The sequence below is a fragment of the Taeniopygia guttata genome, chromosome 18 (assembly GCF_048771995.1).
Source record: "Taeniopygia guttata chromosome 18, bTaeGut7.mat, whole genome shotgun sequence".
Lineage (NCBI taxonomy): Eukaryota > Metazoa > Chordata > Aves > Passeriformes > Estrildidae > Taeniopygia > Taeniopygia guttata.
The window spans coordinates 2,089,141-2,114,204 of record NC_133043.1 but is presented as its reverse complement, the minus strand read 5'-3'; the positions used below and the strand labels follow the sequence as shown (position 1 = coordinate 2,114,204).

Here is a 25,064-nt window from a genome sequence, read left to right as displayed (position 1 = left end):
GCACGGATCAGCCTCATTACCATTCCCCAGGGGCTTTCACAAACATTAACCTTAAAAAATTAAATTTCCAGAGAAGAGACTGTCACCTCCCTGCTCACTTTAATAAGGTGTCACGTTAGATAAATCCTTCAGTGCCCTCCTGAGATATCGCCGCTGGCTCCTCAGACATGGAGGTTAAACACGGGTGTAAGGAACCGAGGCTGTAAATCCTGTGTGGTACCAGGGGCACAGGACTGGGCACAGGGTCTTGTGTGGTGGGTGCCAACCAGACTGCTCTGGAGAAGGTGTGCTGTGTTCCTGCTCTTGCTGCTGCCCAGGGGAAGGGGTTGAGGGGGGCAGAGCCCACCAGAGACCTGTGTGAAACTGCTTGCCCCCTGTGCTGGTATGGGGTCCCAGTCACAGCCCAGCCCTGGGCACAGTGCCACTTACGTAGATCTCAGCTCCGTAGAACCCATCCTGGTAGACGACCCTGGAAATGAGGCAGAGGCATCAGAGCCCAGCAGGTGCCCCTGGACGAGGGGAGCAGGGTGAGGGCAGAGGATGAGGAAGCTGCCTCAGCCCCATGGCTCATGGCAAGGAGTGGCTGTCCAGGTCCCAAAGGCAGTCTGGGCTGGGATTCTGGCAGGGACTTGGGCACATGCAGAAGGCACAGCCAAGGACAGGGCATGCCAGAGGAGGATCCCAGGGCAGGATTTCTGCTGGGAGCAACCAAGCAGCCACAGATGGCCATGGCTGTATGTGACCAACACCATCCCAGCCACACGTGCTGGGAGAGAGTTTCCATTAAACCAACCATCCTGGCTGGAATAACATCTTGTGCCTTGGTGGGCAGGAGGCTGGTGAGTGTGTGGGTCACCTGAGGGCAGCAGAGTGGGGCTGGGACAGAGCCTGTGAGCAGGGAGGTGCTGCAGGAGCTGCAGCCCGTTCCTGACATGCAGAGCCCGAGGATGCCAGGGCAGACCCGGAGCGGTGTGGCAGCCCATGCCCCACGCCCGGCAGCCCTCCTGGTACTCACGCGCCGTAGGTGGGGATGGGCGGCGGCGGCGGCGCAGCCCGAAAGGTGTTGTAGACGGCGCGGCCTCGGCCCCGTAGGTGCGCCCCTCGGTAGGCCACGGCCGTTCCTGTGGCGGGGTACGGGAACCCCGTTACTGCAAGAGGCAGGGGACACCTGTGGGCTTTCCACAGCAGGGCTACACAGCCCCCAGGGGGCATCTGAGGCACAGCCCACCCCTCTACCCTCAGCCTGGCAGGGACATGGCCCCTTGGGGATGCTGGGCAAGGGGATGGGATGGGATGGGATGGGATGGGATGGGATGGGATGGGATGGGATGGGATGGGATGGGATGGGATGGGATGGGATGGGATGGGATGGGATGGGATGGGATGGGATGGGATGGGATGGGATGGGATGGGATGGGATGGGATGGGATGGGATGGGATGGGATGGGATGGGATGGGATGGGATGGGATGGGATGGGATGGGATGGGATGGGATGGGATGGGATGGGATGGGATGGGATGGGATGGGATGGGATGGGATAGGATGGGATAGGGATAGGATAGGATAGGATAGGATAGGATAGGATAGGATAGGATAGGATAGGATAGGATAGGATAGGATAGGATAGGATAGGATAGGATAGGATAGGATAGGATAGGATAGGATAGGATAGGATAGGATAGGAGGTGTGAAGGCTGAAGTGCCTGGGGCTGCTCACTGCACAGAGCAGCAGCAGACACAGGGCAGAGCTGACATTTGGGGGAAACCCACAGCAGGTACTGCTGCAGCCCAAAGTTACCTGCGTAGAACTCGGGGCCATAGACTGCTCCCACCACTGGGTTCAGCTTCCAGCCTGTGGGCAGAGAGAGCTGGTGAGGACAGGGCACTTTCCGTGGTGCTCTGAGGGGCAACAGCCCCATCCCAGGCAGGAGGAGGGCATGGGGGCTGCACTCCTGCACTGGGCAGGAGCAGTTGCTCTCCCATTTGCCTGCAGGTGTGGAGGGCATTCACTGCCAGAGCTCCACAGCAGCCAGACAGTGCTGGTGCCTGGCGGTGCCCCTGCCTGCTGCAGCCCCTGCTCTCTGGATGCTGGCCCTTACCGTTGGTGTAGGGGTTGGCCACCTTCTTGTTCGTCATGACACGGGCTGTGGCGTTGTTCACCTGGAGAGAGAGGGACGGGGGCTCAGTGCCTGAAGGATGTGGAGCTGGCGAGGCTGTGGTCCAGGGCCCGCTCGGCTGCGCCCAGCGCCTGCTGCTGCTGCTTCGGATGCCGGAGCAAAGGATTCCGGCTGCACCAGAGACACGAGACAAGGCTGTGCCTGCAGCACCCCGTTGTACACAGCCCTGCCCGTGCCTCCAGCCAGCCCAGGCCTCCATGCTCCAGCTGTGAGCATGGCTCAGGCTGCTGGCTGGTGCCCCGAGAGCTGTGGTACCATGCTCAGGCCGAGCCCCAACATGCTGCCTGTGAGCTCCTGCCCAATTTTGTTGGATGATGTTTTCCTTGTCCATGGGACATTGCCATGCCCTGCCAGGCTCCCTCTCTGCCATCAGCACTGCTGAGGACATTTTGTCCCACTCCCTCTGCCATGTGCCACCCTGCTTCCCACCACTCGCCAGCCACCACCAGGGAGCTGCTGGCAAATGGGCAGAGCCTGATCCCCGTGCTAAGCTTGGAGAAATCAAGCTTCTGGGGCTGGGCAGCTGCTGGCACTGCAGGTGTGGAGCTGCGGGTGGATCTCCCTCCCAGCACAGAGCAGGGGGGCTGGCATGCGGGGCAGAGCCCCAAAGCTCCCCGCAGAGCTTGGGGTGGCTGCTGTGGGCACGGGGGCCTGCCAGACTTGTCTGTACCAGGCAGAATGCAGCCCCAGCTGACACCCTGGCTCTCCGTGCACCCGGGAGGTTCCTCTGGGCCAGACACTCCTTGTGCCAAGCGACGACCTTCCCGCAGCCGACACACATGCTCCCGTGCCACATTCAGGGACACATGCACGCGCCGGGCACAGCTCCCCAGGGTACCTGGGACCCGGAGCTGCCCCCAGGCATCCCATAACCCAGGCGGGGGACACACACACACAGGCATGGCACGGCACTAGCACACTTATCTGAGCACCTCAATCTTCCGGCCCTCTACGATGGTGCCATTCAGCTTCTCCCGTGCCCGGTCGGCATCTGTGCTAGTTTCAAAAGTTACAAACCCAAAACCCTGTGAGCAGAGGAGAAAAGGAGAAAGAAAGAGACAGAGAGAGACAGAGAGAGGGTGTGGGGACAGAGAGAGAGAGGGGGTGAATCAGGAGAGCTGGCACAGGAGGTAAGGCTGCCACAGTGCAGAGATGAAGAGCCCAGACTGGGGTCCCCACAGGGGCCGGGAGTCCCGGCTGAGGCCCCAAAATCGCCCACGAGCTGGGAGAAGAGTCTGGGAGAGGGGCACAGAAAGTGGGGAAGATACAACAGAGACATCCAGACACAGAGGGACACGAGCTGCCTGTGGTGGGACACAGAAAGCCCTCCTCCCTCCAGTGCCGGGTGCAGGGACCTGCACGACCTCCCGAGTTGGCGCCAGGGCTGCTCCGACGGGGCACTGCATGCCAGGGTCCCATGGGACAGGAGAGGAGGGGAGAGCAGGTTACAGTACTGCTGGGCAACCTGGCTCCACTGACACCCTCCCCAGGACTCGCTGTATGGTGCTGGCCATGGGCATCACCCACCTTGGAGCCCCGCTCATTGAAAATGATCTCCACATCCAGAATTTTCCCGAATTGCTGCAAGTGGAGAGAACAGAGGGGTCAGTGCCTGCAAAGCCCTTGGCCTTGCACCCAGAGCTGCTGGCATGGGGTTCTGTGCCAGGGATGGGCAGAGGGCTGCCTTGGGGCCCAGACCTGGGGACTCCCAGGGTCATGCAAGGGAAAGCCCTTGTCCCTCCCATGGCTGACAGGACTTGGGAGTGTCATCCAAAATTTCATTAACTAACACTACTCTGAGTCCTAATAAGGGCTGGAAAGCAAACAGTGGAGGGGGACGAGGGCTCTGTGTCACTCCCTGCTCCATGCACAGGGGCTGGGCAGGATGTCCCTTGGGAGGTGACAGTGCTGAGGTCCCGATGGTGCCACAGGGCAGCACTGAGCAGGGAGCAGGGATGTGATGGGTGGATGGAGCTGTACTCACCCCAAACATTTGCCGCAGGTCGGGGTCCCGGAATCGAAAGGGAATGTTGGAGACGTGTAACCTCTTGGGCTGTTGCTTGTCTGTGTTGTCTGAGGAGTGTAGCTGCTGGCTGTCTGTCTGTGCCGCCTCGTCTGTCTGCTGGGGGAGGCAGCACTGCCATCAGCCCCTGACCATGCCAGCCCCCTGTCCCCGGTGGGAATGTGCCCCTGCCCAGTGTTTGGCCCTGTCTGCCCCCAGGGACACCCTGGACCCTGTGGTCCCCAGGTTCTGGGCAGTACCCCATGGGTGGCCCTCTGTCCTGGTGAGCCAGGGCGATGCTGGTGGGGCTATGGGGATGCTCGGGGTGGGGGTGGAGATGCTGCACTCAGGACCATATGGAAGGACTGGAAAGTGCAGAGCTCAGCACCTTCCTGGTGCTGCATTCCAGTGGTGTAATTGTCACGGTCTTGTAGAGCAGAGCCAAGCAAGTGGATGATGAGTGATGAGAAATGATGGGGGGCTGTGAGGGGGAGCGATGGCAGGAACACCCAGCCTGGTACCCTGTGGGACTTTGGCCAAGCATCACCACTGCCCCAGGACCCCTCGAGCAGCTCTGGCGCTGCCCTGGACCCCCGCAGCAGGGCTGCCCCAGCACCCCCGTGCCTCTGGCACTGCCCCGAGGCGCCGCCTTACCGGTACCGTCTGTGTCCCTGCTATGGACTGTGTGCTGGCCTCGGTGCCCGGCTGCTCGGGGTGGCTCTGTGCTGGTGTGTAGAGGGTCATGGCGTGCTCCGGTACCGTGCTCTGCCCCGAGTAGTCCTGCGTGGGGTGGGGGTGTGGCGGCGCGTACTCTGCGGGGATCCCGTTCTGGGGGGGTGGGGGGTACTGGGCTGGGGGGTAGGGCTGAGCCATCGCGTCCGGCGGAGCCGTGGCGTCCTGGTTACCCTGCCAAGAGAGCGGCACCGTCCCCTCAGCTGCTGGCACACCTGGCCTGCTGCTTGCCCGGGATGGGGTTCTCATCTCTACAGCCAGACCCAGCCCTCTACACCCCAGCCTTTGGTGTCTCCCTCAAACCTGGGCTGTCTCTGTGCTGTGGTGGCTTTGGGGTCACGTTGCCAGCAGCTGAGCCCCATCCTCTCCCACTCCCATCCCCTGCCTGCCCATTGTGCTGGGCTTGGGTAGGACAGAGGTCTCCATGTACAGTTTAACTCCTGAAGCTGCCATGCCCCTCTCCTTGGGAAGGGAGACCTGGGCAGGCCCCAGTTTGGAGCCCAGCACAGGGCAAAGCGGTGCCCGGTCAGCAGCATCATGCTGGGAGCTGCACAGCACCAGCACCAGCTGGGCAGGCTGGGAGGAGGTCAGGGAGGGATGCTGATGGCCCTTTGGCAAACACCAGAGAGGGATCAATTAACTGCTAAATATTTAATTAGGCCCTTTGCTCTAACGAAGCTGGCTTGGCTGCCTTGGTCAAACAGGGTGAGCTGCACGCACACCAAGGGTCAAGGGCTGCTGGGCTTTGTGAGGGGCTGGGAGTGCAGCGTGGGGCTCCCAGATAGCGCCTGCTCTGCACACCCACCCCTCCACCTACTGTCTATCTTCACACACACCCGTGGGCTGTCCCCCTCGCACAGGTGTGTGCTGCACCTGCGGCTGCACAGCTGCAGCCCCCAGAGGCAGAGCCAGGGCCACGGGGGCAGCGCCTGCAGCCCCTTGGATGCTTCACACGTGCTGCAGCAGCCTCTGGCCTGTGAAATCCATCTGTGGCTCAGCCCGCAGAGACAAACCCCTTAACTGTGTGTATCACCGATTTATGTTGGGGAGGGAGGGTGGGGGTGGCAGAGGGATGCACTGGCAGCTGTCATCCCCAGCCCACAGGGCTGTCGCGCCTGTGAGGGCGGCAGCAGAGCCGCACCGGGGACACACGGAAGGAAACCCAGCGGGAATAGACCCGCTGCAGATCTGCAAGTCATCGGCAGCAGCAGCAGCAGCAGCAGCAGCAGCAGCAGCAGCAGCAGCAGCAGCAGCAGCGCCTGCCCGTGCTGACTCAGCTGCTCCGGACACACCAGCCCGATGCACCTGCCTGCGTGGGCTGGGAGGGCAGGAGCCCAGCCCATCCATGGCCCTGCCCCGGACGGGCAGCCGGGAGCTGCCCACACCACTCCTGCCCACACCCCAGGTTCAATTCTACCTGCAGGCCAGAGGGCTCCATCCTGTGCCCCACTGGGTCTCGGCACCCAACTCTTCTCCAGGGAGCTGGCGCACACCGACAGTCACCATGTCACTCCCACCGCCCGCCTGCCTCCCCAGTGCCTGGTGCCCATCCATCCCTGCCTGATCCCTGGCGCCCTGTGCCAGTCTCTCCCTGCCTGCTCATGCAGAACCAGGAGCAGCCCACTTCCCTCCTGCCTGCTCTGCACTGGATACACCCTTGCTGTCACTACAGCCAGGATCAGCCACCAGCACGCAGGGCCCAGGATGTCAGCAGGGACTGTCCCCACCTGCCCAGGTCTTGGGCCCTCCCAGCCTGTCCCAACAGCCACGTTTGTATCAATTATTAATTCGAGCTGTTGCAGTGCCTGTCAGCCTGGGCAGGATTTAATTCAGGGACTACTAGGTTCCCCTGGTTGCTGCTCATGGTGCTGGAGCTGCCGATGCTGCAGACCCACAGATCCACAGATCCACGCCTTCCAGCTCCTCCCATCCACTTCCAGGGCCTGGCCACCCCACTGGGGACAGAGCTGCTCAGCTGGGGCTGCTGCAGGGGAGGGTCCCACGGGGAAGGGAACGCTGACAGGTTTGGCTGTGTGCTGCCCGTGGACATCACCCTACTCAGTTCCACGCCCCATGCTGCCCCAAGCAGTGAGCATCCCTCTGCTCCTCCCAGAAGGTGGCTGGAGCCCCTTTACTGAGCACCGAGCACCCAGGGGGTCCCTGGGGACCCACCTCTGCAGCCCAAGAGAACCCCAGCTCGGGGTGCCTGGCCATGCAGGGAGCCCACGGCACAGTGCTGGCCTCTGGGTGCAAGGGACAGGGGCTCTGATAGACACCCTTTGCTCTGCCAGCACCCAGCCCTCCTGGGGCACAGGGACACTCCCACATGGTGCTTCTGACGCTTGCAATAAAATAAATTCTGGTCCTTAACAGCCCTTGGCCTCATTCAAAATGAGACAGATCAGTTCAGTGCCTCAGCCTGGAGCAAAGCTGGCAGCAAGAGGGGCATGAGCAGTACCCTGGCACCTCTGCTGCCGACCTGCAGGACTGTGGCACGACCCTGTGCTGAAACACCAGTGCCCCAGGGATGGCAGTGGAGAGGTTGGGACAGGGAGCCCAAGTTCCCCTGTGTGGTTTCCCCTTTGCAGCGTCCCCCCTGTGGTGTCCTCTGCCCCATGTCCCCCGCCAGGTGTCCCCTGTGCAGTGTCTTCTGTCCTGCCCACGGCTCAGTCTTGCACCACCAGTCCTGCACAGTGGTTGCTGCAGCAGGCAAGGGGTAGATATCATCTTTAGCTGATTAAATGTCCCTCATTAATGAGTTTCTTTAATTAATGAAGTTTTTTTGTTTGCTCCACTTGCTTCTTCCCCCCACGCTCTGCCTCCTCAGCACAATCCAGGCCATTTCCTTTCAAGTCATTTAGCGCGTGGGGCCAGTTCCTGCCGACACCGCATTTTGGTGATTGTGCCTGTCAGCTCGGGGCTGATGACGCCGTTTCCCACATTTGTTCCTTTTTAAGAAAATAACGTGCCAGGAGCCCCCGGATGCAGAGGACAGGTCAGAGCAATCACCTGAGTGCAGAGCCCCGCACTAGGGATGAAGCAGCTGCCAGCCACAAGCACTCCCAAAGGGCCCCCAAAGCTCGGCCGTGGCTGTGCCCTGCCTGCACAGCGTGACGGTGCCACGCACGAGGGCCTGGGGTCATGGGCTGCTCATCAGCACCCGTCCCCTGCTGCCACCGCAGCTGCCACCGCCATGCCAGCTTCCTCCAAGCCTCATGGCCATCCTGCTGCCTTGGCCTGACCCCAGTCCCACCTCCAGCCCAGGAGCCCACCAGCAACCCCGTCTGTGGCTGTGCCCTGCCTGCACTGCGCGGTGCTGATGGTGCAGGGGTGGCACAGCACAACACAGCCTGGTCATGGCATGGCACTGCCCAGTCACAGCACGGCACTGCCTGGTGAGGGATGGCACTGCCTGGTCATGGCATGGCACTGCCTGGTGGTGATGGCACTGCCTGGTGAGGGATGGCACTGCCTGGTGATGGATGGCACTGCCTGGTGATGGATGGCACTGCCCAGTCACAGCACGGCACTGCCTGGTGATGGATGGCACTGCCTGGTGAGGGATGGCACTGCCTGGTCATGGCATGGCACTGCCTGGTGATGGCACGGCACTGCCTGGTGAGGGATGGCACTGCCTGGTGGTGATGGCACTGCCCAGTCACAGCTGATCGTGCTTGGTCACAGCACTATTAGGTCACGGCGCATGCACAGCTGGGTGAAGCCACGTGTGGAGTGCTGGAGCAACTGGAGAAGGAAGACAGCCCTGTCACTATCACACCTCCCCACCCTGACAGCAGTCCCCAGTACCTGCAGCTGTCGTGCTCCTCCCACTGGGAACCAGACACCTGCTGCAGGGGGAAAGAGGGGCCCACAGCACCACAGCATCTGCAGAGCCCTCCAGGTGCCCCTGCCAGCTGCAGAGCCTCAGTAAGCACATTCTGCAGGCAGGGCAAGCAAGGAGTGCAGGCAGGGCAGGGTAGGCAGAAAACACTTTGCTGTGACCTGGAATGGCTCCTACCTGTTTGTTAATGCCAGGGCACACCCTTGCTACATCATGAGGTCACCGCTGAGCACAGGGAAGGGTGCTCAGCAATTCCAAACGTCTCCTGTGGGAACCCACTGTGCCCGCCAGGGAGACTGATGGGGCCATCTGCCCTTAGCCCACTGCCCATTAGCAAGGCGATGTGGCACTGCGCTGAGCAGAAGAGACAGATTCAAGAAATGCCCCAGTGGAGGCAGAAGGGTCGTGGCCTGGCCCAAGGTAGCCCCCAGGCATCCTGGGCCCATGCAGGCACCACCGTGCCCAGCACGACTCATCTGCATGACAGACGCAGCGTTCCCCCTTGGACCCGGCCCTCGCTCATGCTAATGACTGTCAACATGGAACAGAGGCCATGAAGGGGAAGAAAATTACTCCCTGAAAAGGAATGGACTGATCCCTGTCATTTCTCACAAAACCACTGACCTGTAAATATTTCATTACCCCAAAGGCTGTGCCATCCATACCAAGCAGTGCCCAGTGCTGTGCAGGCACCAGCACAGAGCTCCTGGCTGCGGGCAGCGGGGTCAGGGAGCCCCAGGAGGGACCAGCCCTGCCCACCATGGGGATATCAGGAGGCGGTGGTGCGTTGTTTGCCCCTGAAGTGGGGCCACAGCGATCCCACAGAGAGCTGGGAGGCACGATGGGGATGGACGCTGGGGAGGAAGCAGGGAAGGAGCGGGGAGCTGCAGGGCCCAGCGGCAGCAGCAGCTGCTGCACTGAATGTCTTCATCAGCAGAGTGCAGGGAGGGGTGAGAGGTCGGTAATGGCATCTGCCAGGACGCTGCGCTGGGAAAGGAGCGCTCTAGTGAGCAGGCAGGACCTGAGCAGGCAGGACCTGAGCGGGAGGAGGAGGAGCAGCGGGGGAAGCAGAACAGCCTGTTGGCATGGGAAACACCATTTTTCTGGGCTGCAACACACTGTCCCGGCACTCTGCATCCCCCTGCCCTGCTCCTGCCCTTGCCCCCCCTGGGCTCCAGCTCCCAGAGCCAGGGGCGCTGCTGCCCCTCTGCCCTGCGGAGTACAGCGGAGCGATGTGACTCCAGGAGCGGGGATGAGCGGGGACGCTGGCCCGGGCACACACCAGCACGTGTGGCCCTGTCACCTCTGGCACGGGCAGAAGGGGCCACGGTCCGGCCCCGGCTCCTGACTCTGCCAGCTGGAAACTTCGGAGCTGAGGCTTCATGAAATATTCATGAAGTAAATGGTGCAATTTCATCTGCATTCAGCCAACTTCATGTATATTTCAGAGTATTATGAAATGATAATGTTGTGTAACCAAGGCGAGACGGGGGTGCTTGGGGGGGCTCCCGGCCACCCCCGCCTGCACGGCCGCCAGCTCCCGGCTCGCCGTGTACCGGTGCCGCTGCACCGGGCGGGACTGGGGACACGGCGGGAGCAGGCACGGCGGGGGAGGAACGGAGCTCCGGGATGCACAGCCCTCTGGCTCCCCCCTGAACACAGCCCGACATCGCCACCGGGGCCCGGGCTCACCCAGGGCAGCTCCCGGCACTGCCAGCGGTGCCAGGGCACACCTGTAGGAGTCCTTGGTGGCACCCCTGGCACAGCTCTGCCTCCAGGCACCTGGTGTACGCAGTGCTGGCTGGCATTCCTAGCAGTGTTTGGTCCCCTATTGCCACCAAAAGGTCATGACAGGTGGCACACGAGGTACAAGCTAGGCTGCAGAGCCCAAGGGTGGGCTGGAGATAACCCGAATCCTCACCAGCATCCTCCTGAGCTCTGCAGGCAGCAGCGTGTCAGATGCAGATACCCACACATGGCATGGCTCAGGGGTGACCAGTCTGCTGCTCCAGCGGGCCTGGAGCAGCTGCTGTGTTCCCCCTGCTGGAAAGGGCTGGGGCTCTACAATGCTCAGGTGGAGCTGCCAGAGCCCAGCTGCACACAGACAGCTCCAGACCTGCGAGCAGTAGGATCGGTGGCCACGTCCACGGGCCTCATACCTCCCACAAGCCCCACACCAGCTCCACTGCCAGCCCCAACGCTGTCCCCACAGCTCACAGGGCTCCAGGAACCCAGCTGAACCCTGGGTCCTGCACCCGCAGAGCCCCTCACCCACCCACAGACCCTGTCCCTGTCACACCACTGTCTCCGTGCTGGGGCTCTGGCACAGCTGCATGTGGCACTTGCTCGCCCAGACGGTGCGGGCACTCGTGGCACCACGGACCCATGTGTGTGCCTGGACAGTGCTTGCACGCAGCCCTCTCTAATAGGCAGCCAGGAGCATAATTTTTCCTCTAATTACATATTCAGCACTTCTGAGAAAATGAGATTTTGGTAATTCAATTGGACTGAGAAGCAGTGCTATAATAAAATGAAATTTGTAACAATCGTGCAGTTAAATTAGTTAAATGGAGAGGAAGGAGCTGTGGAAAATTGACCCCTCGATCTCCTAAAGACTAATCAGACATTTGAACCGGGCTGTGCTAACAAAACTCCCGGGGTGTGCGGCACAGAGTGAGGGGAAAGCAGAGATGCCATGAGGGAAGGGCTGGAAAATAGCCGGGGACCTGGTGGTGTCACAGAGGGGACGTCCCTGCTCTGCTCTGGGGTGGGATGGGATGGCTTTGGCAGGGAGCGTGCCAGGTATGATGCTGGAGCCATGCCCTCTGTGGCACTGGCCACTGCCAGGGCCTGGCCCCTGGGTCCTGGCAATGGCTGATACCATGGAGGCCACTGTCCCCAGCGGCTCCTGGACACACACCGTGTCCCTGCTGGGTGCGCAGGGGGTGCCCAGTGGTCCCTTTCTGCCAGCGGGGGTCACAGGGACATGCCTGGCAGTGTGACCAGCCCTGAGTGGGGACAGCCACCGCAGGACACTCGAACAGGGCTGGCACACAGCGCCAGGCTGGAGGGGTCTGTGGCAGGTACAATGTAATTAGCCTCAATATTTATCTTGTTGTTCGTCTTTTCTATTTTTTCTTGTAAAAGAAAAGGAGAAAAAGACGAGTTTCTCATTTGCAAGTTAATTAGTCTAATTACCTCTAATTAAGGGCTCCCCACACAATGCAGATCACAAATAAGCTGCCACTGTCGCCTGCTCCCACTCTTTTCTCCCCAGTTTTGATTTTCCGCAGGAGCTGTTTGAAGGCTGTGGTGAGAACCTGGGTGTGGATCGTGGCTAGGCACAGCAGGGTTTGTATGGAATTTGGGAACAGCACCCAACCCCTGGCAGGCAGTGCCAACAGCACTGCGGGGGCCACCACAAACTCTTCACCTGCTGGGATGCTCCAGGCAGTGAGGGGGCACACTGCTCCCTCCTGGCCCCTGGAATGCCAAGGGAGGTGGTGCAGCTTAAAGCCCTGCCAGGGCTGCCCATGGCCAGTGGAGGGGTGAACCCTGCAGCAGCTCACAGCTGGCACCCACAGCTCCCAGCCTGCTCAGTGGCAATGGCATGTCACTGGGTCAGTAGCCATGGCACAGCCAGGACTGCACAGCCGCTGACAACACGCTGCTAGGCTCACACCAGCACTGGAAGATCCAGCTTCCTCCTTGGACATCTAGTTCTCCTGTGCCCAGACACCCTTCCCAGCCTTACCAACACTGGCACAGCTCCCTACGTCCTTCCAGCACCCAGACCCACACCTGCCTACAAAAACCAGTGGCACTGAAGTGACTAACGCCCTTCCCGGGGGGGCTACAGTGCCCCTTGGTGCCCCTCCATGGAAGCCCACTGTCCCACAGACACAGGAGCCCTCATCCCTGTGGGGAGAGCAGCTGGGCAGCCAAGTGACCCTGAAACTCCTGGTGGTGCCTGGGGTGCCCAGCTGCAGCACCCAGCACCCTGCCCAGCCCTGGCTGCAGACCGTGGAGCTGGCCTGGCCTGGCCTGGGGGCTGCAAAGACAATTATGTTTCAAAAGCATCTTCCTGTGTGGAGGGTGGCCCCTGAGTGGGGGCAGCCCCAGGGCCAGGGATGGTGCAGCTGGTGGAACTGGTGGAGGTGGCCTGAACCCACTCTTCTAATTAGCTTTTCTTTGTTACACTCCCCCCTCCAACTGCATGTGATGGTTTAAAGAATGACAGATACTAAATCTAATTTAATCTACTCATTCACCCATCGCTATAGCATAAAAATAGGAATATACCTATAAAAAGAGCATTGCCAGGCAGTGTGGGCCAAAATCACAGCTATTGTGGGAAAAGCAGCTTTGCAAAGCTAAAATGAATGTCAGTGTTTTCAGTACAAAAGAACTGAACCAGGAAACATGTTTTTGGGGCTTTAAGGCCTGTCCCTATGGAGCAGGGCAGCTGGCACAGCACGGCCAGAGCCGGGAGCTGCCGGGCCAGGTCCGCAGCCGGGCGATGCCTGGGCAGGGGGAGAAACCCGGTTTGAAACGAACCCGCTGCTGCAACACACGGCAACACCGCTTGGAATAGACCTGCTCCCTAAAAATATAACATGCTAAACTTGGCAGCAGCCCTTTTGGAAAGGAATTTTCCAAGCAGGATTTGCAGAGGCTGTTTCCCGGCGCGCTAGGCGCTGCTCAGCCAAGTCTCCTGTGCTGTGGTGTGACTGCGAGCAGCGGGGATGTTCCCAGTGAGGAGCACCCCAGGGGCAGCACTGCAGGGCTTCAGCACACCTGTACATCAGCCTGGGCTGGGGTCAGACCTGCACGGGGCTGGGGCTGCACCAGGGCGGTGCCAGGGTACGGCACTGATGCTGAGCCTCAGAGCCCAGGTCTGCTCTGGGTCAGCACTGAGCCCTGTCCTGCAGCCATCACTTGCTCACTCACAACATCAGAGATGTGCTTCAAGCAGTGACTGAATCCTCTGTTAACAAAACGAAGCCACCAGAGTCCTTCCACACCCAGACCCTCACTGAGCAAGAGCCAAATGTCCCTGCCAAGTCTCACCAAAAATGGGGGGCATTCCTGCTGGCCCAGGCTGCTCTGCTGCAGACATGCACCCACCCTCCCATGGCCCCTGCCCTCCAGCCCTCCAGAAGTCCTGGTCTTGGAGCACGACAGTGCCAGGGGGAGTTCCTGGGCACAGTGTGGCTGCACAACCTGGAATGCCACAGGCCACGGCTCCTGCGGCCGGGCCAGGGTGGCCACATGGGAGAAGTGGAGCAGAGTGAGCTGAGAGGCACCCAGAGCACCTGGAAGATCCACTGGCACTGCTGAGCCATCCCTGGTGCTGGAAGAACTGAAGTTTTGCTGAGAATTTCATTACTTGGTCATTCCTTCAAATCCCAGTACAGCTGAAAATGCTGGGGCTGGGAGCGATGGAACATCAGCAGCATCCTCGGGAACCAACCCAGCCACAGGCTCCTGGTAGGGAGAGCACTGTGTGAACTGAAGGGGACGAGGGCAGTTACTGCATGCAGACCCAGGCATGTCCCAGCTCTTGACGGACTGGCCAGCCCAGCAAACTCAGTCCTGGGCACTGGCTCAGGCACTTTATCATGGTACACCTCCTTACAAACCCATAAAGGGTTTGGACAGGAACCTGTAAGCCAGGGGGTCACAACCAAGTCCCCCAGACCCCATGGCACAGCCAACTCAGGGAGAGTTGAACCCTCTCAGATGTCCCTGCTACACAGAGGTGAGCCAGGCCAGCTGGCCAGAGCCAGCTCTGGGGTGGGCACGTGTGCAGAGGCAGAAGCAGCATTGCCCCGTGTGCTCCTAGGGTGCGGGTGGCACAGGTGGACAGCCTAAAACTCGGTGCAAATTCAGAACTAAAGCAGGTGCCAGGCACACCCGTTGAGGGGCCCATCAGCTGCGCAGGGCCCATGCCTCTGCCCCACGTTCTGGCCGCCAGTGATGTCCCTGTCCCTGACGCCTGTTGTGACAGGCATCAGGAACACCTGTCCCCAAGTGCTGGGTGCAGAACCTCAGGACAGGATAAACCCCAGGACGAGGACGGAGATTTTTACCTCCATTGTGCTCATCAGCCGGGTAAAAATCCAACTCCAAATCCTGTAATAAAACCCTCCTCCTGGCTTGCAAGTCCAGAGCTGCTGCCAAGGAGCAGGAGGCTTCTGGGAGAGCAGGGAGGAAGAGATGCAGAACACAACGGTCAAATCAAACCAGGCAGGGGGAACTGGGTGCAGGGTGCAGAGCCGTACACCCAGGAAAGTTGCTGCTTCCCAGGGACCCGCAGCTCCACTTTGCCCAGCCCTGCCAGCACTGCCAGCATCCGTCTGGCCGTGCTGCCACTGCCGGTGCTGCCAGACCCAGGCCAATCCACACCAGAGTGCTCCACAGGGTAAGAGAACACAACAGCTGAGCCCCTCATGTGGCCAGGGACAGGGGGGTCCCAGCTGGAAAGGGACATCTCCCATGCTGCAAGACAGGCTCTGGGCCCTACGCTGGCTGCCAGTCCAAAGCACACTTCACAGGAACAGAAACCATCCCTGCACGGGTGGGGGTTCAGGGACAGTTTTTGCTCAGTGTCAGATGTGCAGCAGCCACAGGGACCACAGTGCAGTTTTGGGAAGAGTGAAATCCAGCACTGGCTGTCCCCGGGCTCTGCCTGCAGGAGGGTGCAATAAATCATGCGCCCGCCTCAGCAGCCCTGCCGCAGCCCCTGGACACCCCGTGCTCACGCTTGTGCAGCCACACCAGCCTCCCCGGCCCACCACCAGCACAGGAGAGCGACCTGGGCCTCGCCATCCCCACCACTGCTGGCCACACTCTGGCCATGACCCCACTCGGACACCGGCCACAGACATCCCAAGGGACCAAACACTCCCCAGCCCTTCTCACTGGGGTGGAGGGTTGGCACCTGTGTGCCTGGCCTCGCCGCTGGGTGAACCGCGCCGGCCACGCCAAGTGCAGGGAGGATGCCATGAATTTTTAAACTCTTGAAAGCACAAATGGAGCGGTTTGCCTGGCTGGGAGACGGGATTTCCGATGCAGCACAGAGGTATTTGAGGAAGATGCTGCCTCTCCCAAGCTGCGCTTCCCCTGGGATGATGGGCCCAGAAACCCGGCACTCAGGGTCCAGCACAGGAATCAGGGTAGCTCTGTGGGACAGCAAAACCTTGGCCCAGGTGAAGGACCACACTGACCTCAGCAGGCTCCGTCTGGGCTGCCCAAGCTCGGCACCTGCCTGGCACCACGTGTCCCCAGTCCCCCTGCAGCACCTTCCAGTGACAGCGGGACAGACCCGCGCCCGCCCGAGCGCAGCGTCAGCACACGCACACATACGTGTACACACGTGTGCACGCACGAGCTCATCACCTTCCCTTCTGCTCAGGCCACACAGGAGCCTCGTTCCTTCACCCGAGCATCCATCATCGCCAAGCGGCAGCAGCGCCGAGGCGGGGAGGCGCTGGACCCGCACCGGCGGCTCTGCCTGCCGCACTGCCCGCGCCTCTGCCCCGGCCGTGCTCCTGCCACCACGGCGGGGAACCCGCACAAACCCCAAAAGCCGAGCGGGCAGAACTGCCGTGGGGCTGGAGTGGGGAGGCTGGCAGGAAGCTGTCAAGCTCTTACCCTCTGCCAAGAGGGAACCAGCCAGAAACACGTGCGAACCGGAAAGCACGGAAAGCAAAAAAATCCCCTGGAGAGGGTGGCTTACCTGTTGGAGGTAGAGGAAGGCTGGAGGACAGGGGAGAGAGTGAGGAAGCATGCCTGAGTTGGAGACAAGGAGGCAGCCCGAGTTAGCCATGGAGCACAGCATGTGTCGACAGGTAGCCGTGGAGCTGTTCGCGGGTCCGTCCTCTTCCGCACACTGCTATCCACCGCTATCCTCGTCTTCCCGGCTGGCCCCTCGGGCTCTCCCCTCCTCGCCGTCCCTCCCGACCCCTCGGCGCTAGTTAGGAGGGTTCATCTGCGGCAGGCCGGCCGCGCCGCCGCCGGAGCAGCGCTTGGCTCTTCACTTCGGGGCCATTAGACACTGGCACTGAGCGCACGGTCTGCAAAGGGTGTGCGTGAGCCAGAGCGGAGCGGGAGAGAAAGGAAGGGGAGGAGGAAGGAGAGAGGGCTCGGGAGCGAAATAAAAGGGGTGGGAGTTGGAGGAGGAGGGGGAGTCCCCTGTGCATTCAGACATCAAACAGAGCTCTGTATAAAATGAAGAGAATCCGTAATGACATGAGAACAGCTGATCCCGCACTTAACCCCTCCAGCGCCGCCGCTTTGCAGATGGCTTCCCCGCCGCCCTCGCCACCCCGGCCACACGCTGGGGAAGCATCGGGGCAGGATGGGGCCGGGCGGGCAGAGCCGTCTGCCTTCCCGGCGCTGGCTCCCGGGGGAGGAAGGCTCTTACCGGGAGTTCCGGCGCTGCAGCGCGGTGCCGCGGGAAGCCGTGCGGGCAGCGGCGGTGGCAGGGCTGCCGGGGACTCCCCCGTGCACACTCCGCCGCACACGTGCGCACCGCCACGCTCTCGCTGCGAGACGCCGCCGCTGCCGGGCCCGGGAGCCGTGCAGCAGCCCCGGCTCCGCCTCCCGGAGCCGCCGGCCCGCACGGCCCCGCAGCCTTCCTGCCGGACCAGCCACACCTCACTGCTGCCCGCATGCCCCGGGCACCGCTGCTCAACCCTGCCAAGCTGTGGGAGCCCCAGCAGGGCCCTCTGAGCCCCCCAACCGCCCGCCAGTCTCCCAGGCACGGAGGGCTGCGGGGACCCCTGCCCCTTGGGGTGACACGAGGGTCCTGCCCACTGGCACTGTCTTCCCTGCGCTCCCCAGAGCGATGGGGACCCTCTGCCCCAAGAAGCGCCCAGTGGCGGGCAGAGGTCAGCCCCGGCAGAGCTCCGGAGGTGTTCTGGCGTTTCCGAGGGCCCGGCGGCGCTGCCAGCAGCCCTGACGCATCCCCACCACACTGGCCGCTGTCACAGCTGCCATGGCAATAGCCTGCGTGCCAGTGCCCGCGAGGGACAGCCGCGTGTGTTCGCTCGGGTCCCGTCCCACCGCCACCCATCCGGGCCCCGCAGCAGCCCCGGCACCGCCACGGGGTCCCTCCCTGGTGCCCACACCTCGCTGCAGCTCCGGAGCCATGGCAGTGCCCAGGCTGCCAGGCTGGCATTGTGCTGGGGCATGTAGGAAACGAAACCTGGGCTCGGCTCAGTTTCCATCTTGGCCAAATGTGATGCACAAAGGCAGGGCTGTGCCAGCAGCTGCTGATGCTCTGTCTCTGCCGGAGCCTCCAGCACACGACCAGCCTTTTGGAGCTGGGATTTTCCACAGTATCCCCAGGCAGAGTGACATGCTGCAGTATCCTGGTACACTCGCAGCAGTTACGGCTCCTGCTGCAGACACTCCAGAGCAGCAGTGTGTGGCATGGCCAGCCCAGAGCCACAGGAGAGCCTGCTGCACACAGGTCCGGAAGAGCTATCCAGAGAATGCGCCGTGTGAGGCCAAGGGGGTGGCAGCCCCTCCCAGAGTGTCCTGACACTGGGGGGAACCCACTCCAAAGGGACTGCAGGGACCCAGATTAGGGAGGGGATGCCAGGCCCGGAAGAGGCTTTGTCACCACCACCACCTTGTGGTACCGGGCACCAAAAAAGTCCAGCCGTGGCATCTGCTACCAACAGCATCCCCAGGCACTGCTCCCTGTGGGTGCCCACCATAGCCACTCCCCTTCCAGCTCCAAGGATCACAACAGATGCAGTGGCCCCTTCAGCACACCATGGTGCTCAAACCCCACTCTCCTGCTGGTCTCCAGGTTCCCTTCCCAGGGACCCCCATGCCCTGGGTGCCACGTCCTCCTGTGTACCCCAGCACCTGGGGAAGGATGTGGGACAGCTCTGAAAGGACAAGTGTGTCCCCTCACAGTCCTTCAGGCAGTTGAGGGGAGAGGGGCTCCCCCAGGAACCCGCACGAACCCAAGCACCACACAGACCCTGGTGCAAGGGTGGGGGCACTCTGAGCTGGCCAACACGCAGTGCCAAAGGCCTTGGGCTGGTCTGGCTCCACTGCAGCTCCTGGAGGTGACAACGGCAGGGCACAGCCTGGCACACTGGCCTTGCAGTGCCCAACTGAAGCAAACCACGTGAGGCAGGAACTGGCTCCAGGATGAGGTAATCTGCCCATCCTCCCCCGCGCCACTCCGGCCAGGGTGACTCAAAGGCATTCCTGGCCAGTGGCAGCACCACAAGTGCTGGCACTGCCCTGAGCCAGCAGCGAAATGGGCACAGCTCTGGGAGCTGAGGAGTGTTGGAGTCTCCTCTCTCCCTTCTCCTGCCATCACCAACGCGTGCCTGGCTGCAGAGATGTCCCTCTGCAGCGGGGAGCCCTGGGGGACACTGGCCAGGTGAGATGACACCAAGCCCCCAGTCAGCTCCGGTGGGAACACCATGCTGGCAAAACTGGCTGCGTTCTCACACCCTGCTGCTCCCAGCAGCGCTGTGCCACAGTCCCAGCCAACAGCACGGGTGGTGGCACCAGGGCTGTGCCCAGCTCTGCAGAGCCGCAGCCCTGGAGGAGCACCTCCGAAACTGAAGCCTCCTGGAATGAAAGTTTATTTATCTGTTTAATTAAGATGTGTTCACCAGGCGCACAGACCCCATTCCATCTGTCTCACTTACAGCCGTGTCCCAGTAAAATTAAACCTAATAAATATCAGCAGAGGGAAAGCAAAGGGCACGTGTGAGATATACGATCAAAGGCTGAAGTTGCACAGGGCTGCAGTTCTCAGCACATCTCTCTCTGCCCTTTGGGGCTGGGCTGGCACTGCGCTCCCCCGCTCAGGATGGGGCTGCCTTTCCTTCAAATCAGCACAATTCCCAATTTTTTATTTATTTTAAACGAACCCTTCAGGGCTCCTTGATTTTGTTTTCTGGAAGAGGGAGAACACAATGGCATTGGGACAGGAGTGGTCTTGGCCACTGTTTGGGTGCTGGAGCCAAGGGACAGAGTCTGCACTGGGAGCACTGGTGGGCACGTACCCCCAAAGCACTGAGAGAACTTCCAGGGACAGTGCAGCACATCTGACTGCTCCAGGCACCGGGAGGGACCCGCCGCACAGCGCAGAGCTGCTGGGAGGTGCCTGAGGCAGCAGTGAGGTGCCACCCTCTCCTTGGGAAATGCCAGAAAAGTTCAGGCCTCCTCCATCTGGGAAATGTATCCATGAGGAACGAGGCCCAGGGGTCTGCCTGGAGCCCCGTGCCCCAGCCCTGCTGAGCACATGGTGGCACGGCTGTGGCACATCCAGGTGCCAAGAGCCCTGCACGGGGCTGCACCGAGCACTGAGCACCTGTCAGAGCTGCTGCCAGCCCAGACCTGGCCCAGCTCCATGCCCAGATTCCGACCCTGGGAGCCCTGCGGATCCTCTCCCAGCAGAGGGGACGGTGCGGTGCCCGGGACCTGCCATGGGGGCACAGTGCACAGCCATGGGGGCACTGCGTGTCCCAGGGGCTCCAGTGTTTAGTAGGACCCCGGGGTCCCTGCAGCACTCTCCCACGTGGCAAAGCCAGATGCTGACACTCATGAGAGTTGCCAAGGAGGGCTGCAGATCAGGCAGACATGACCTCTGCCACGAGGGCCATCGAGGCTGGACCAGGGAGATCAGGTGCTCCGGCCTCCCTGGGGTCATCCTGTGAGTGCAGTGCTGGCAGCCCACCAGCAGCCAGGGACAGCGGTACCAACCTAATCCTCTCCTCCCACCCACTCCAAAATGCCCCCAAGCCGAGGCATTCATTAATTAAAAGCTCATTAGTAGTTATTCAAAGACATCAAGCAATTAGATGAAGGCATTGACAGATCTGAGCTGCTGTGTGACAAAGAACATCTGTGCAGCAAGGAAGGTCCCATGTCCCCAGTACCTTGGCCACGGGGATGGCCCCAACTTAGGGCATGGACCAGGACAGCGAGAAGGGACTGACCAGCCTCCTTGGCACTTCTTAAACCTCTCCATCTTTCCCTGCTCCCTCCTCCTCCTCCTCCAGCAGCTCTCAGAGGTCACTGGAGACACTCTGAGTGGCTGCTCTGAATTCCCAAAGATGGAGCACCCAGGTATGACCTCACCAGGTGAGGAGGGGACTGCAACTGAACCACAGCCAGTATCTGAGACAGCAGCTGTGGCAGCAGGAGGGAAGCAGGAACGGAGGGAAAGCACATGGAAGTGTAATGGGATCCAGGGAAAAAAAACACCCCGTTAAGTGTTCCTGACCCACTGTGGGGGAACAGGAAGGGCCTGGGGATCTGCCAACCTCTGGCCAGAGCTGCCAGCACTGCGCAGAACAGGACAGCAGCTGGGCCAGCACCTGGGGATGTTCCACAGCCGCCTGTGTCACCCCTTCTCCTCTGCCCTCGAGCCACATGGGCAGGGAAAGGAGCCCTGGTGCTCTCCATGTAATGGCACCTCCTTGCAGCCATCCCCTGTCCCCATCATCCAGCACAAACAGGGACACAGGGACCTCCAGCAGCCAGTCCCATCCACGCCCTGACTGCCTGCAGGAGACACGGGGGCAGCTCCACGGGGACACAGCTGACACCCTTGGCTGGGCAGCAGGAGCTGGAGCCTGTCACTGTGCCTGGCTCCTCACCTCTGCCCACGCCACCCTTCCTGAAGCCCCTTTCATTTGGCAAAATATTTACATGAAATGGCAATTAGGCTCCCTGGACTAAATGAGAATTAACATGCAGCAACAGCACTGTGGCAGAGCAGCTGCTGCTGAACACCTCGAGCCCACAGGCCAGGTGGGCAGTGCAAATGGATGTACCGTGTTGGCAGGTCACCAGGGCCAGGACCATGGCCACCACTGCTGGGACCAGGGCCACCACCAAGCCTGGGGCCACCACCAGCACCACCAGGCCCAGCACAGATCGAGAAGGAGGAAGGACTGATGGAGGATGATGCAAGGAAAGGAGCAACTGCAGACCAGGAACCTGAAATGCCACATTCCCAGGGTTCCCCTCTTCCTTGAGACCAGCTCACTGCCTGACAAAGGGTTCCCAAAAAAAGCTCCCTCTGAACTGGCAGCCTTGTGCCTCACAGGCTGCTGGGAGGCTTTAGCAGCAGCCCCCAGGGTGCCAGCACATGGCACACAACAGGAGGGGTCCAAGCCACCCCAAGCAGGGGTGCATGTGGCACTGCCAGGGTGGGCAGTAGCACTGGGCTGGGACCCACCCGAGCAGCAGACAGGTGAAGTGGGCACGGGGGAACACCAGGCTGGAGGTACTCCAGAAGCAAACACTCCATCCTCATAAGATTTTTTAAATGCACATAGAGGATGCTAGTGTTAAACAGGTGCTGTGACCCAGGGCACACTTTATAAATCCGAGTATTTATAGACCCCTTCTTCCCCTTGCCCTACACACACCTAATTTATCTGGAAGTACTGTTAATTTGAAGACATTTTGCTTTGGCATCTCGACCCCTTGAGGTGTTGATGACAGAGCCACCACAGTGCTCCTGTCACACAGGGATACCAGACCCTCTGCTTCCTCCCACGCTGCCACGGAGAGATGCCCACGACGCCAAGAAATGACGCTCACGGCTCTGCCGGGAGCACAGCTCTCGCCCTGCCCTTCCAGCAGAGCTGGGGATGCCACCATGCAGTGCTGGGACTGGCTGTCCCGGGCTGCCTGGCTCTGTGCACCTCAGGGGACAGGGAACAGGACCCTGGAGTGCCACTGCCCCACAGCCAGTGCGGTGTGGGATGCTGTGCCTGGAGCTCTGTGGGAACGGGCACCCCACGCTGCCCGTGCCTGCGAGGCCCAGCTCTGCAAAGCCACCCAGCTCTGCTTTGCTCTTGCAGCTGTGGTGGGTTATTCAGTCCCTGGGCAGAATTAGCACCGAGGCAGGAGGCTGTGCCAGCCCTGACAGGCGCTGGAGCCATGGCAGCGCCGACATCCCTCATGACAAAGCACCTTACACCTGAAAAATGCTTCCTGAGAAAAAATGAATTCCCAGTATGTTCTTCCTCCTCCTCATAAGCTCCTTTCCCCACATCCCCCTTTGCCTGCCTCTGCCCACTCTGTTCCCTGCTCCCAAATGCAGGGGAGCACAACTCCCTGGAGCATGTAAGCCCCACCAGACTGCTGCTGCCCCTGCCCCTCACCACTCAGATGGAGCGGGAGGGAGCAGGTGGAAGGAGCAGGTGCCACATGCTTGCAGCCCCAGTTGGTAGGCTAGGATGCCATGGGAAGACCCTCGGGTGGTGCAGAGCCTGATACAGCCCAGCTCCTGCAGCTCTGGGGAGGGAGTGGAGCTCCATGGGGCACTGCTGGCTCCAGCTCCTTGCCCTCTGCTCACTGTCCCAGCTGCACCCAGACTGGGGCTCACCCCCACACTGAGTGTCCAGCCCAAGCAAAGGGCCTGGACAGACCCTGTCCCGTCCCCTCCTCTCCATCCCTGCACCAAGCTCTGACATGTTTGGGTAGGTCTCAGCCTGTCCCCTGTCCAGCCATGGCCTTGTGCTCTGCTAGAGCAGGGAGAGCTGAGCCCCTGTGCCCAGCCCACTCCCCAGCCATGCCCCTCGCTCTGGGCTCAGTAGGGTACACATCCCCCCACGCCTCAAACCCCTGAGCAGGGACTGCTGTGGAGGGATTTTGGGGTCCACAAGGGGATCTCAGGGAGCTCAGGGTCCCCATGGTAGGATCCCCTCAGTAGCCTCAGGAATTTCAGGCCTGGGATAAAATGTGGGGGTTGCCCCATAAGCATCTGTCAAGATCCTGGGTGGGCACTGTGAAAGACTCAGCACAGACCCATGCCCCCTCCCAGGACAGCCCTTGGGCAGGAGCCAGAACCCACCAGTGACCCCCCCAGTACAGCTGGGGCAGGGGTTTGGTGCCAGGCAGGGGAGGCAGCTTCTGCCCACGGCCAGCACCACACGGAGCCTAGACAGGGCGGTGCAGAAGCAGGAGGGCAGCTGGGGATGCCCAGGCAGGGACCCCTGCCCGCTGCCCTGGTCCTTCCCAAGGCCAGGCCTGTCCCCAGCAGCGCAGCCCAGCCCCTGCCTGCTGCTGCCAGGGCAAAAGCACCCCAATCCTGAGCGATACCTCAGCAGACAGGGAGGGAAGTGCCCACCCTTGGCAGCGGTACCTACCCAAAAATACATCATGGCAGCGGCGGGGCTGAGGCGCTCTGTGGAGGTCACTGGGAGGGTGATGGGCTGCTCCCGGTGCGGCCACTGCTGCTCCGGGGTGGCTCTGTCCCCTTGGGCTGTCCGGCTCCGGCGCCGAGGGCCGGCGGTGAGTGCCCGGAGCCGCTCGGAGCCGGGTCCAGCCCCCGGTACCGGACAGCCGGGCCAGCCCCGCTGCGCTGCGCCTTATCCACCCGGGGAAAAATGGGAGAGGAAGAAAAAAATGAAATCCTCTGCGGTGTCTTCGAGGACCAAAGGGAATGGTGAGCCCCAGGGGTGAGTGGGGTGCTGGGGAGAGGGTCCGGGACCGGGCTGGGTGCCGGGGGCCACGGCAGCAGCAGTGTGGGCGCTCGCTGGCGCAGCGTGGGCTCCGCTGACACTCCGAGGAGCCGATGTCCTGCCTCAGCATTTTTCAAGCTACCCTGTCAATAAGGGAATCCGCCGCTCACAGTTAACCTGCGAGGTGCCAGCCGGCTCCCGGCCGCGGTGGATGCCAGAACCCCCTGCTCCCATCGCTGGGCCCGGCCGGCAGGGATGCTCAGCCGTGCTCCACCTGGGAGGATCTGTCCTGGGAGCCCCAGCCCGAGGGAGACAGCGCCAGCAGCCCCCAGCCCCCAAGTGCACTGGGGAGCCATGGGGACAGTCCTTGGAGCCCGGGATGTGGCCACCATGGACTGCACGAGAGGGCACCCAGAAATCCCAACCAGCTCCAGGGCAGCCACTCCCTCCTTGAGCCCCAGCACTGCCCCCCAGCAGATGCTGGGAGAGAGCAGCAGGACGGGACAGAGGACACAGCGAAGGGCTGGACACGGCGTGGGCCCTGGGGATAGGTCAGGGGGTCCTGCACACCAGCCCCAGCTGCCCCGGCACAGTGCAGGCTTGGCAGCCAGGCAGTGCTGCTCCTCGGGCACTAAATCTCCGTCCTCCAGGGGCATGCAGTGGAAGGAGCAAGGGGACCACAAGTGCTGAACCAGGCGTGGTAGTGAGGGAATAAATAAGGATAAGGGAAGCAGAGGAGTGAGGGGGGCAGCAGATTGGTCTCCAGAGCCCAGCTGGTTCTGACATCTACAGCCCCATAATCATATTCAGAGCAGCACCAGGATGGAAGCAGCTCTCCTCCAGCACA

General features: G+C 61.4%; 1 protein-coding gene across 22 annotated transcripts in view; it reads right to left on the bottom strand.

Annotated features, from left to right (window-relative positions):
* The window catches only part of RBFOX3 (RNA binding fox-1 homolog 3), a 133,552-nt gene that overhangs the window by 3,395 nt on the left and 105,093 nt on the right, over positions 1–25,064 (bottom strand). For 8 of the 22 annotated variants that reach the window (XM_030287088.4, XM_030287078.4, XM_041719834.2 and 5 more), the window contains 9 exons: positions 16,495–16,831; positions 4,835–5,086; positions 4,163–4,300; positions 3,706–3,759; positions 3,111–3,203; positions 2,101–2,161; positions 1,800–1,853; positions 1,016–1,148; positions 430–469 (listed from right to left, as the gene is read on the bottom strand). In XM_030287088.4, coding sequence (XP_030142948.3) covers positions 430–469; positions 1,016–1,148; positions 1,800–1,853; positions 2,101–2,161; positions 3,111–3,203; positions 3,706–3,759; positions 4,163–4,300; positions 4,835–5,086; positions 16,495–16,596 — 927 coding nt within the window. In that variant the 5' untranslated portion in view covers positions 16,597–16,831. The remainder of the gene's footprint in view (positions 1–429; positions 470–1,015; positions 1,149–1,799; positions 1,854–2,100; positions 2,162–3,110; positions 3,204–3,705; positions 3,760–4,162; positions 4,301–4,834; positions 5,087–16,494; positions 16,832–25,064) is intronic. The other 14 variants (XM_072937005.1, XM_030287093.4, XM_072937004.1 and 11 more) reach the window with 5 other exon arrangements.